At 44.3% G+C, this 13,300-nt stretch overlaps 1 protein-coding gene across 1 annotated transcript in view; it reads left to right on the forward strand.

Annotated features, from left to right (window-relative positions):
* Positions 1–305: 305 nt before the first annotated feature.
* The window catches only part of LOC117470295 (rho guanine nucleotide exchange factor 17-like), a 52,892-nt gene continuing 39,897 nt past the window's right edge, over positions 306–13,300 (forward strand). The window contains exon 1 of the mRNA XM_034115015.1: positions 306–6,031. Coding sequence (XP_033970906.1) covers positions 803–6,031 — 5,229 coding nt within the window. The 5' untranslated portion in view covers positions 306–802. The remainder of the gene's footprint in view (positions 6,032–13,300) is intronic.

Below are 13,300 nucleotides of genomic sequence, written 5' to 3' on the forward strand. Positions count from 1 at the left end.
AGACAGGAATAGTGATTTTATATTCTAACTACACAATCAAAAGTGTGTTGATAAGCTAAGATCTTGGGATATTAACAAAACGGCTGCAGGTCCACAATGATGCTCTTAAAATGTAGTTTTCTGTTTAAAAGTCCTGACAGTGCTTCTGTCTTGTTCGCAAGGGAAAGGGCTATAATTACATCTAGTTTGTCCACAGTATCTGCCTTCTCCTATCAAAAAGGGAAAAAAAGCTTTTCCTCTCAATCCCCGAGGGGGCTATGACATCCCCTATACCCCTAGTCCCGCCCACCCCCTCTGCCCTATCTCAGGCATTAACATGCAAAAAACAACAGAAGTCACGGAAAACCAAATCATGCCAAAATAAGGAATCCACAAACAGTTTTGGGGAATTAACAGTGGATGATGCGTCGGGCCCGTGCAGGCGTGCTAACCTGGCGAAGGGCTCAGACATAGTAAGGGATTAACAATGGAAACGTTGTGTTTGTGAACAGGTTGGGAAAGTTTTGGCCAACAAATGTTGTAGCGCTTTTCCTCCTTGCACGGATGCGGTTTCGGGAAACGACAACATGTAAGTGTTGATAACAGAGCAGCACTCTAGGCTACTCACTGAAAACTTTATCGTTTGATTAACATCGTTACAGTGCAGATTGAAGCGTTGCCAACACTTACGTTTACGTTTTAAATAGTGAGTGTTGCATGCTAGGTGGGGGAAAATGGACCACAACTCAACAAGGTGCCTAGAGCTGTAATATCCGTGGAGTGAAAATGCTTTTGTGAACTCTAACAAAGAAAGACATGAACAATGGCAGAAAGAGAGAGGAAAAGTGCCGCTGTTTATCGCAGCGTCTCTTTCAAAAAGTTGGGTTCCTGGAGCACCAACAGGAGTGAAGACCAACAACACAAATCAGACGATTTGGAGGCAGCTGGCGTCGCCCTTCCCCCGGAGCCCAGCAAAGCAGAACAGCCCTTGGCGACGCGTAATGTCAGTGTGTCAAGAAAAGTTTCCAAAATCTCTGCCACCACCACTGCCGGCCTCCTGACCGCAGACCCAAAGAGAGGCTCCTCCACTCCTCACTCCTCTATTTCTCCATCCATCCGACAGCTCACTGAGAAGTTTAGCAGCAGCAGCAGCTCTGCAGAGACGCACAGAGCCTCACCGGGGGACTGTGGAGCTGTGACGCGGGGGAGAAGCACTCTTCCCCGGGAAAGTTGTTCCAAGAGAGACGGGTCTGCTTCTCGTAAATCTTTTCACGAGGACAGCAGTGGTGGATATTTCCACGTTAGTGATACCACTACTGCTGAGACATTGACAGACAATAAAGTGCAAAAGTCTCACTCTGACACTGACTCGGTGTCAGGCTCGGACTTGGAGAAGAAATGTGAGAAGGGGATTTTTTCACGTTTATCCACCGACAACAATTCTGGTAAGAGAGATTATTCACAGATCAATGCATGTCCCTCTGATCCCAGAAAGTCTTTGACTACAGATGAGGAAGATGATGTTGTTAGTAGAGGGGTTCCCTCACCCTGTAAATCTCACAAAAGCTATCTCTCTACACGTCACACTGAATTTATTCCTCTGCACTCTGACAAGTGGCCCAGTGTCACTAAAATTAGACAAATCTTTGATGAAGGACAAGGCAATGCTACGCAGCAGCACAATACTGACTCATATGAGAATTTAAAAGCAGCTGACAGAGGAAATCTACAGGAACTCAGCCCCAGTGAGAGTGTTTCTCTCTCAGATACAAGTGACAAACTCTCGCTTTGCAGCTCCGCTAATGAACTCTGTTGCCTGTCTTCGCATGGCAAATGCATAGGTGGAGCAAAAAGCAGAGAAAGCAGCCCTGCTAAAGACACTTTTTGTCACAGCATGGACCTTTATCCCAAAGCTTACAACCAGCACTCGCACAAAGAGGAGGAGGCTGACTTAGAGATACAAACTTCTAATAACGACAACGTTTCTGGCAGAAATACTTTTCAAAGCAGTAGCAGTCACAGTTGCACTAAGGGTAGTCACTACCAGAGGATTAACCCATCTCAATACAGATCTCATAGTCCCAGCCCTGAGGCAGAAGCTGCCCATAAGACCCATAGGACAACAGTGTTGACATCTGACCCCAGCCCTGACCTTCAACCCCCTGCTACTTCGTCTTGGAGTCAATCGGAAAGCTTGGACGCCTCCTCCTTTCTTCAGCGGTCCTCAGTGAGGGAGAGAAGGGATAGACAGGGGGTCGGGCTGCCCAGGGATAGTTTACATTCCTCACATAGCTCCTCTAGAGCGCTAGCCCCCACCTCCTCCTCCCCCTTTTCTGCTCCAACTCCAGATAAATCCATGACCTCCTCCTCCTCTACTGTAGCTCCTTCCACCGAGCTTAAAGCCCCAGCAAAAGTAGCTGTCCCCCTCCGCTCCCGCTGGAGGTTCAGCTCTGGGGACGAAGAGGAGGAGTACACCAGAAGAAGAAGAGTTGGAGGAGGCGGTTGGAGTGTTCCTTCCGGCCCTGCTCCTTCCATCTCATACAAAGCAGGTGAAAAGTGTGGCACTGAGCGAGGAAGTAGCTCTTTATCCCGCAGTAAAAATGGCTGGTGGGGTGCTAAGGGCATTGGCAAGTCTTCAGGCAGTGAAGAGGACAGCCCTAGTTCTTTAGGCCCCCACAGTCGAGAGGCAGTGCGACGACGCTCATTGAGAAAAAAAAAGAAGGTCAGTGGAGCTGCTGTTGCAACAGGCCGTGATGATTATGATGATCATGATGGCGAATCAGAAGACACTGACAGTGACACAGCCTTGACAATGGAGCACTTGGAGAGGCACCGCCAGCAAAACACATGTGGAGCTTCTGCAGGAACAGTATCTCGGAGCCACTCGGCAAGAGAACAGAAAAGTAACGGTAACAGAGCCAGGGTGCAGCAATGGGAGCGCATCTCCTCAACTGTGACATCCACAACACTTCCTGGTGTATCTCGAGTGTCAAAGGTCAACATTCCCCCATTTGCTTCCAGTCCTGGTGGTTCGCATTGCAGCAGCCGATACTCCAGCACTGAGACACTGAAGGAGGAGGACCAGGCTGGCTCGGCCAACAGTGCAGCAAATATGTTTTTTAACACAGACAAAGAAGCAGGCCCCACTAGCAGAGCTGCATCCTCTTCCATGCTGAGTAAAACTTACCATGGAAATGTTACGATGTATCGCTCCCCAAGCTTTGGCCATGGGGATAACTTCTCCCATCCCCCTGTATGGGTGCGCCCCAATACTGTGCCTACAGTCACCCCCTCTAGTAAACTTTCCAAAGACGGCGTAGTATCAGCAGGGGTTAGGGATGGTGAGACCATCAATTTAAGAAGGACAACAGGTGGGGTAGATGATAATGATAAAAACCAAATATCCATGTCCAACCCTGATATCACCTTAGAAACGATGTCCCTTTTGAGCTTTTTGAAATCTGATCTGTCAGAGCTTAAGGTGCGGAAAAAGAGTGGAGATAAATCGGGGGTCGTTGAAGGGTCACCAGTTTACAGGATGGGTTCACGGACTCATGGTGGGACCCTGCTACCTTCAGGTTGTCGGCCGACACTTAAAGACCTGACTGCCACCCTGCGGCGCGCAAAATCCTTCACTTATTCAGACAAACCCAAAGCAGCAGTAAGGTGTTGCTTGACAGGTGGCGCCACAAAAAGGAGCTCCTCTGAGCAGCAGCTTGATTTGGATGGAGAGGGTGATGGAGGGAGGGTGTCTGTGTCAGAAAGGGAAGTAGAAAGTGATGGGGGGGATTTTAGGGTTGGGAGAGGACGAAGAATGAGAGATTATGGATTTAATGATGAGAGTGAGGAAGGGATGCCAACTCCATTGCAGGAGAAGTATGTGCAGGAAGCCAGACAGGTCATTCGAGATATCTGCCAGATGAGTACTAGAGAAGATGAAGATGATTTGGAGGATGAATCTTTCAAGTTCAAGAAAACAAATGAGGAGAAGGAGAAGGCAGGAGTGAGCTTTAAGGATAAGGCTAGGACAGATCAAGAGACTGAGTTTAATAACACAAAAGACAGGGATAAACATGAGAGGGAGAGAGAGAACAGGGAGAGGGAGAGGAGTGAGAGGGATGGACAAAGTATGCAGTTGGAGACGCTAAACAGCAGGGGCACAGAGCACAGGGAGAAGGCAAAGAGACAGAGCAGAGAGACGGAGAGAGCCTTACTGAAGGGCAACTCAGAGGAAAGCATGTTCTACGACCGCTCTGTGGATGAACTTTCAGGCCATGAGTCCAGTTTAACAGATGAAGGGATTGTAACAGAGCCAGAGACAGGCCCGAGTGACCCTTCTGAGAGTTCATTCCTGGGGTCAGCAGGGGTTAATTTTGGGTCACGAATTGCTAGGGATGTGCTAGGGCAGCCTGTCACCTTATGGAAGCAATCGGCTCTACATGAGACGGATGGGTTAAAGCCGGAGACAGAAGAGATTGCGGAGAACAGCATGAATTGCACAAATAGTCCTAATGAAGTCAGTGTAACTCCCTCCTTGGCTCATCCTGGCGGTATGGCTGAGAGTGACTGCATCATCATGGATCTGAGCAGCAATGCTGGTATCAACAATGTTGACACTACTACTGAAGAGGTCACCACCAACTGCGCAGTGTTGCAGAGGTCAGCAGGCACCGCAGGAGGAGGTGGACAGGAAGCCCCTGCGACACCAAGTTCTGTCCGTCGAAGGCGCAAGTTCTCCCCTTCTGGTAATAACACAGGCTCTGATTCCAGTAATGGCAGTAATGCAGAGTCTGCAATAGCAGCTGTTGGTAATGGCGAGTCAACCACTTACCGCTCTCTCAGTGACCCAATGCCTCAGCGGCGCTGTTCAGTGTCAGAAGAAGGGAATAACAACTATTCCTCTGTAGACAGCAACCTGTTGGGATCCTTATCTGTCAAAGGAGGAGGAGGTGCTACAGAGGGGTCCGATTTGTCAGAATACAAGGGCAGTGTGGCCAGTGACTTGTCAGTTTACAGTGATGGCGGGATCCGGGATGAGGCTGTTCGTGACTACAGTGGGGTGATCAGGAGCATCGTAGCCGAGCCAGGTGCAATGGACAGACTGATGACAGATGATCATGGCAATGGCAAAGCTCCGAAGAAGAAGTCGTTGAGTGACCCCAGTCGCCGTAGTGATGCTCCTTTACTCTCCCAGAATGACCCTCAATTCAAAGGTCAGATTGGCAGCACTCAGCCTATCAGTGAGCTAGATCAACCTGGTCAGATCCCACCTTCCAGCAGTGAGCCTATCCTGAGCGAGCAGAGAGAGGAACTGTGGGAGCCAGAAGTGGAGCCTGATTACACATTGCCAAATGTAAAAATAGTCAAGAAAGCTCGTTCCAAGTCAGAATGTACCCTCAAATCCGATAACCATGATAATGAAGAAGATGATGTTATAGACCAAGGGGCAGAGGAGGAAGAAGTTCAGAAGTTTAACTTTAACCTGAAGCTGGCTGGGGTTTTGTCCCCTAGAATGGTTCGTAGGCCCACCAGAAAGCGTCCAAACAGGCCGACCCAGTTTTCCCCTCTTGAAGATCCATTTGAGCCCCCAGAAATGTGTTCAGAAGAGCAGGAGGATCACAGCTACCAAACCGACCTTACTCCTCCCCTTCCAACACTGCATTCTAAACCCAAAAGCAGACCCAAGCATGTCCGCCATGCCAGTGAACCCACCAGCTTTATCCCCATCTCCCCTCCTCCACAACTCCAGCCACTGAAGGAAGTGGACTGCCGTGCTGCCCACCCAACTGAAGACCGTCAGACCTCGAGTAAGCCTCCAGGGGATGTGGCCCCATCACTGGAGGATGTTACCCATAAATATATTCTTGAACTGAGCACTGCTGAGGGCCCAGGGCCTCTACCAGTGGCTAGGGATGGAGCAGAAGGTTCAGTGTCTGCCTTAGAGGTGCGCAGTGACAACAGCACCAGTGGAATTACAGAAGCTGCACCACAGAAGAAGAGCCAAGAGGACACTGCATCCACGGCTATCCCACAGAAGACCAAGCCCAGAGTGGTGAGTCAATTTTAAACATTTTAATGCCATGTGTGAGTGTGTGCCAGGCTGGCGTGTCCAATGCTCTTTTGTTGTCTCTGAGTTCTGATGATTTATAGTTTTACATTTGGTTTGTGTTTGAATGAGACTCAAAAAAAAGGTATAAGTGATGAGTGGTTGGCCTTTGTTCAATGTTTTAAATAAGGTGAGAATACATGTATAGTGTAAAGTTAGATGTTTTTTGAGGTAATACAGTTGTCTTTAAACTGCCCATAATGTTGTCCTGCACTGTTATTCTTATGGTTTCATAGCTGCAACCAATTGTGCATGTGTGTGTCTGTGCTTTTATGAAGTGCTGTGAATCAGGACTCATATAATACATTTCAGAGTGCATTTGGGAGCAGCACTACCATACAGAAGCCATTAAAAGCTGAACAGCTTTAAACAAACTTCAGAGGATGTTATTAGTTTGACTAAACAAATCGCAGACAAAGGGCATTAGGGAGTGTACCAAGGCCCGCTGTGTGGTTCTGTTTTCATCTATTAGTTTCATCCAGTATTGATTGTCTATTTGCCAGAATCACAGAGTCTTAGAGAGGGGTTTTAATAAGCAGTTTGTCTAAACATAGTGTGTGTGGATGTGTCTGTGATGCTGTATTTACTCAATAGTGTCTAAACATTGGGAGATTTCTGGCTTGTTATGTCATAGCAATTCAAATGTTAAATGATTGGGCTGGGACCAATAATCAATATCATCATAAATATACATAACAATTTTGAGCATGCATTTATGTTATTTAAACCACCACTGGGTAAAATATAAAGTATGTAACTTCATAACTTACATTATGCTAGAAACGTTGTACAATTAAACTAAACTAATATCAAAACCTGAATAAAGTTAAATCCAAACACTCTTGTTTTTTAACAATGGCCACTCATAAGTACAAACATTAATGCAATTTAGCGATTACATTCATAGCCATACTCCGCAACCTTTACTCATAACACACCTCTTTGTGCGGCACACTCAGACGTTACCTCTGCTGGAGGTCTTTTCCCGAAGTCAAAAATCATTATACAGACATGGGTGTGACTCTGAATAGGTGTGGAGAAAATAAAAACAACATTGGGATTATCATCTTGTCTGAGCTCAGGTGAAAAGGTTCCACTGCAGACACATCATCCAAGGCTATGCTTTCATTGTGTCATGACTGCTTTCTTTATCGCAACTCTATATTGCAGCCCTCTGCTCTGGTTGTGAGGCCAGCTGTTCCTGTAGATGGTTTGTTACTGTGAAAGTAGTATGGACCAAAACATATGAAGGTTTAGCTTATTGCCATTGACTTTACATCCTCTTGCAAAGCTGCTCTGCTGCTCATTGATATTACTTCCATCTATTGCCTTGGTCTTCATTGTTTTTCTCCTCAGGGCCATTGTCCTTCCTTGTTGCCGTAGTGACAGTAGCAGTTGCTGACAAGGGACCTCACCAGTACAGGAAATAGGTTTAGGGAAATGGGAAGTTGTTGTGGTTACTAAAGTGTTTGATGATGTCCAGAATTACCGGCTGGCGTGTGTGTAAATGTGCACTCCATTGTGTGGTGTGTGTGTGTATTATAAAATGCTTTCCTCCTTCTTCTTTCTGTGTGTGTGTGTGTGCGTGTGCGTGTGCATATTGTTTGTCTGGAATCTATCAATGGCTTGTTCAAACCCTGAGTTTTGCCAACATGCTGTGTTTAAAGCACTGGCCTGCAGCTCTGGTGCACAGGGAAGGTGTGTGTGTAATTTGGACTGAATGTAATGACAACTGTGCCAAGCTAAAATGGAGCGCAGACAAGTTGAAAGAAAGAAAGAAAGAAAGGGAATGAAAGAAAGAAAGAAAGAACAAGCTTTAACCTTCTGTGGTGACTGGATTTTTGCTCTTTTCAACCACACCACAATGCCCGCTTTCTTACAGAAAGATATCTCATTAATTGGATCTTTGTCTGTTTTATTGCTAATTTGCTATTCCTTTTTGGCCTTTTGACCTTTTCTCCCTTGTTATCTGTCCACTAAGAGAGAGAGACACTGAGATGCTTACTATAAGTATGTAACATTTTCAGCTTATACCCATCCTAATTTTTATATATTAGTTCCCCATAATTCCTCCTCAATGTCATCTTATTTTGCTCTTTGCTGTCTCTGTCTGTGTCTCTGGAACATTGCAGTGACGTGAGGTCATAACGTTTGTCTTGGTGTGAGGCAGGCTGCCGAGCCAAATATCAGGTAGAGAGAGAGACAGACTAATGGGGGAGAAAAGAAGAGAGCTGGAAGGAAACACTTGCTGCTTTAAACAAAAAAAGTGACAGGATTAAAATAGAACTGAGGGTTGAAGAATGAAATGGTGGTGGAAGGCGGGGGAGTGAGGGAATGAGATGTAAGTGGATACGATGGTAGAAAATACATATTTTTAGTTCATCTGAATCTTAATGGCCATTTTATTGTGAAACCATAAGGCTTAAATTGACTCATGTTTACCTTTTTTGCTTCACTATACAAAATCATATAACTTTTAAAGTGAATGTTGTTTTCCCAAATATTAGGACCCTCACCCTTTAGCTAGAAAATGATAGCCAGTCATATTAACATGTGTTAGTATTTACTTGTTGAATATCCTGACATGAACAATTGCCAGTTGTCTACTCGCAGCACTTCTGTTTCACAAATTGGTTTGCATAAAATAATTTTCTCATATGTCATACATTACATATTGACGTGTAGAAGAGGTCGGTACAGGGTTAATGGGGATGCTAGCTGGAGTGTTAATGGGAGAAAGAAGCAGACAGACAGGTTGGTTTTTTACAGTGATCTGCATGGATTAGGTCTAAAAGCACAGTGTTTATAGCTTCAGATTTATGACCGACTTTGTTTTTATCAGGCCACCCACATGGAATTAAATACCTCACCTCTACTAGTTTTTTTCTTTCACTCTCCTCTTGCAACCCCAGTCCTCCCAAGATGTAGTTGTGGCTCAGAGGAGTAGTAAAGGTGGAGATACTGAAGAAGTGAGCTTGTTTGCATTTGTCTTATTGATGTTTGAGTACTTATTGTTAAAGCAGTTAAGTACTTTTTTAGTATGTTCTCTGACAAAACAGTCAAGTTATCTGACACGTTATCGGAAACACAATAAGAGAAAAGAAGATTGACACCACATATTAACAAAGATGATAGACTTTTGAAGTGACGATGAAGCAGTCTGTGGTTCAAAACCTGTGATAAGGTTGGATGGCTGGTAGTTTCTTTAACTTTGGGATGGAGCGTCTGTATGGAATAACTGAGCACGCCTTTCTTCAGTTCCTGGCTTGAGTAGCTTAAGGAACACAGGGATAGAACAGACTGGACCAATTTCAATATGTTTATAAGTCCTTCAACTTTTGGGTACTAGAGCTCGGTGGATCAGTTTGAATTCTGGCTGCAGGACTTCGTGCTTAGAAAAAGGGAATCTTAAAAAGAGTGGGTGAAAAGTCTGTAGGATGTTGGAGAATAAGAAGTACAAGCCTGGGTTTGTTTGATCTTTTTTGTATCTTTAATGTGGTGGTGGAGTGATCTGTCCAAATGACACCACCCTGCCCACCCCTTCCTGTCCAGACGCACTCTTCCTTTGACACTTTTTCTCCTGCATTTGCTTTCTACAATTAACCAAACAATATGGGTTTCAGCTGTTGTGTGACACCAAACATTGATGAAACACTATTGTTACATGATGTCCTTTCTTACACACAGACTCATTTCATTGTTGTCCTCTCTGAGGCCAGCAGGAAGGAGGGATTGATTTCATTAACGGTCACCGATGTCCAACCCAGTTCCTTTTCTTATTAGATTGTATGCTCTTCAGTGGGTGTTTATTGTAACAGTTCCTGTATCCTAGTCTGCGAATAAAATGCAGTTTTCATTACAGTGGGGGGGCAGTACTGAGTCTGGACAGAACTGACCACATCCTGCCCCGGTCGCATCTCCTCGGTTCATACTGGGTTCGATGGGCAGAAACCCTCTCTCCCACATGATACGGAGCTTATACAATGTTCTTTTGAACACAGACTTAAAAGTAAAATTCAAAGGACAGGTTGCCCCCCCCCCCCCCCTCCCCCGCACACACATATAAAGGATACAGTATAGTGCGGATGTTGGGGATTCTTTTTTTAACATGCAACGGTCAACCTAGATTTAGTGACGTCCAAAAAGTGAGGGCCGCTGTGAGAGGTAAAGGTGAAGGAGAGATGAAAGGACGAGGATGTGGTTTGCTCCGGTTGGAGATCTCCATGACTCAGCAGATGAGAGGGAAGAGGTGGGATGAATCAGAGGATCAAAAGGCCAGACTGCATCTGGGTGCTTCAATGACACACAGGCATTTTGAGTTTACTTTTGCCAGTGGGGGCAGGAAACTACCCGGAAGGTTGTCCTGAAAAGATGGATCATTTGTACTGTTAGCATTAGCATCAGGGGCGGACTGGCCATCGGACGAACCCCGATGGGCCGGTACTTAAGTGGGCCGATCGGACGATGTGGGCCGGTCGGATAAGTCACTAGCACGTCCCCCCCCCCCGTCGACAATTTACTAGTGGTATAGACTTGCGGTACCGAAGTGGGCCGGTCGAGAGTCCCGGGCTGATTTGTAGTCCCAGTCCGCCCCTGATTAGCATGGTGTGAGTCTGTTAAAAACAGATGATGGCATTTATAAATATCTTACTGGTGGAGTAGATATAAAAAAACAAGAATTTAGTTTTACTATGTTTGCTATGGTTTTTGTTTCTAAGGTCCTAAGAGAGCTGAGTACTTTGTGAAGAAAACATCCCCTACCTCCAGCCATCTTGTCCTCTTCTCATATACACAGCAACATGTTTTTTTCTGTCTCTCTGTGCAACTCAAGCATAATATTGCTTTTGGGACCAGCGCAACAAAAATGTTTTGTGTTCCTTTTAGTAAGACTGAGTGTGTGGGGGGGATGATTTAATAATAGACCTATTTGGTTGGACGTTGGAGAGCAATTTCAGAGAAGTGATTTTGATAGATAACTAGCCAACTGTGTGCAGGTTGGTTGCACTTCATATTTGTCCCGCCAGCGGAAATCAGAAGCTCCCTTCTCCTGAAGATCCAAATATAATGCTCTCAACTCCTTATCTCTCTGAGAGTCCATCCACCTATCTTTTTCCATCACCTTTACTTCTTGTAATGGTAACTAAGGTTAAATCGTTGGCCTAGCTAGTCTACCGATAATCTCAACTGACCTTCAGTGTCGAACAAGTCACATAAGGGTCCTTCAATGTTCACAGAGTAAAGAAACAAACTGTGGGAAAACTGCTTAATGTCCTTGCTCTTGGTTGGCTTTGAAAACCTTTCATTTTCTCTTCTTAAATCTCTTCTTTTTTTTGTCTTTTGCCTTGCCAGTGTAAAGAAAGGACTGTTTAAACCTGTGAAGAGTGGCTGCTTAGGCTCTTCTCTCTTCTTCTGCTTTTTTGTTATCTTCATTGCTTCCCCAGTTGCTCCCATCCTGACTCTCTTTCTAACTCTCTCCGTCTGTGTGGATCCACCCAATGTAATTACAGAGCAGTTTGCTTATGTAAGGAAAGCCTTCTCTGAAACAGCACTTTCTAGCAGAGCTGCTATTTCAGCTTTTTTTTGTGCACAGGCAGACTTCTACATACTAAAGTGCGTGTGTGTGTGTGTGTGTGTGTGTGTGTGAGACATAAATAATGGATGATGAATGATGTTCCCACATGGTTGTTACACTGCTTTGAAAACGGGGTCATGTGTTAAATATTGTTTGTGTGTGAGCCATATATACAATACGGTATATCTTTTGCAGGGCTCCTCTCTGTCATGTTAGACTTCCCTGTAGTTTTCTCTCCGAGTCATACATCTGCAGCCCACGTGTCCACAAAGATGTCTGATGTGAGACTTTTAGTTTCTTGATGATTCACCTAATGCAGCGTTGCACTGTGGGCTGCCATGTACTCGGTAGCATTACCTAGGTTTACATAACATCTGGTGCTAATTGAAAAGCACTGTAAAATGCAACAAGAACATTACATGCCACAAAAAAGTCAATTACAGATACTTTAGAAGAAGTTGAGGGATAACAACTAACAGATTAGGTTTATTATTTTCTCCTCAGCATGTAATTTAATAGTCTGATGAATGGCAACATTATGTTTGTGCACAGTAAAGAGAATGTTAGAAATAACTATTAAATGCATTATTGTCATCATACCCCAGTATACATTACACCTTCCATTGGGCAGGTAAAAGTCTCCCTTTGTAGTTTTCTTTTGCTAACTTTCTTTTAGTTTTTTGTGCTAGCCCAATGATGTGTCATCAGATAATTAGGCCTGTCAATGTTAACACTTTAAATCTCAAAATTAATTTGGAAACTTTAACGGGTAAAAAAAATATGAACACAAATTCATCACATTACCAAGTTTGACCCCGACTGCCCCCAGTATTTCCAGTGTGGATTCTTACTTTGGATTACATGGCAGGACATGTCTTACTTTATTTAAACATATCAGCATAGTTTTGATGATTTCTGAAATGTAATTGGTATGAAGTCCGACTAATCTTTCTGATACTAAAGCATCAACAAAGCCGCCGTCACGGAGAGCCCCTCTGTATAAAGTGTGCTACACATATGCTGGTATGGTGTTCTACATATTACGAGCACGATATGACTGGTGACTTTGTCCGATATCTTCCACTTCTGTGCAACTTTAAGAAACTGGCTCGCGCATGCTTCAACAAAATGCCTTTACTCTGTTTTCAACACACCTAAAGCAAACTGGTGCAGAAAATGTATCATGGATTATGAGTACCGTTATACCGAGGTAGATTTCTCTACACGTCTGTCATGCATTTGTTTATTTCAACACCACTTGTGTATTTGTTTGATCTCCCCCCAATAGTAAAGTAAATACTAGTATTTTTAACTTGTGATTAATCATTCAGTGAATTATTTATTAGCTGTTATTGGTTTCAGATTTTTCTTGATTATTAAATCAACCAAACTCTTGCTGATTTGTACTCACCAGAAAATAACACATAGTAATTAAAGATATCACTTTGTGCTCTTGGAAATAAATAAATTAATACAATTCTTTGCAGTTCCTCAATTTAATAGATTACACACTTAATTGCTTAGTCTAAAAAAAATTCTGGTTGCTGCCAGCATGTTGTGGCATTCATAGTGTTACAGTACTTAGTCACCAGTTATGATATTAATGCAAGGTCATGAGCCTGATTAAGGCTCTTTTTTTATCC

The sequence above is a fragment of the Trematomus bernacchii genome, unplaced genomic scaffold (assembly GCF_902827165.1).
Source record: "Trematomus bernacchii unplaced genomic scaffold, fTreBer1.1, whole genome shotgun sequence".
Lineage (NCBI taxonomy): Eukaryota > Metazoa > Chordata > Actinopteri > Perciformes > Nototheniidae > Trematomus > Trematomus bernacchii.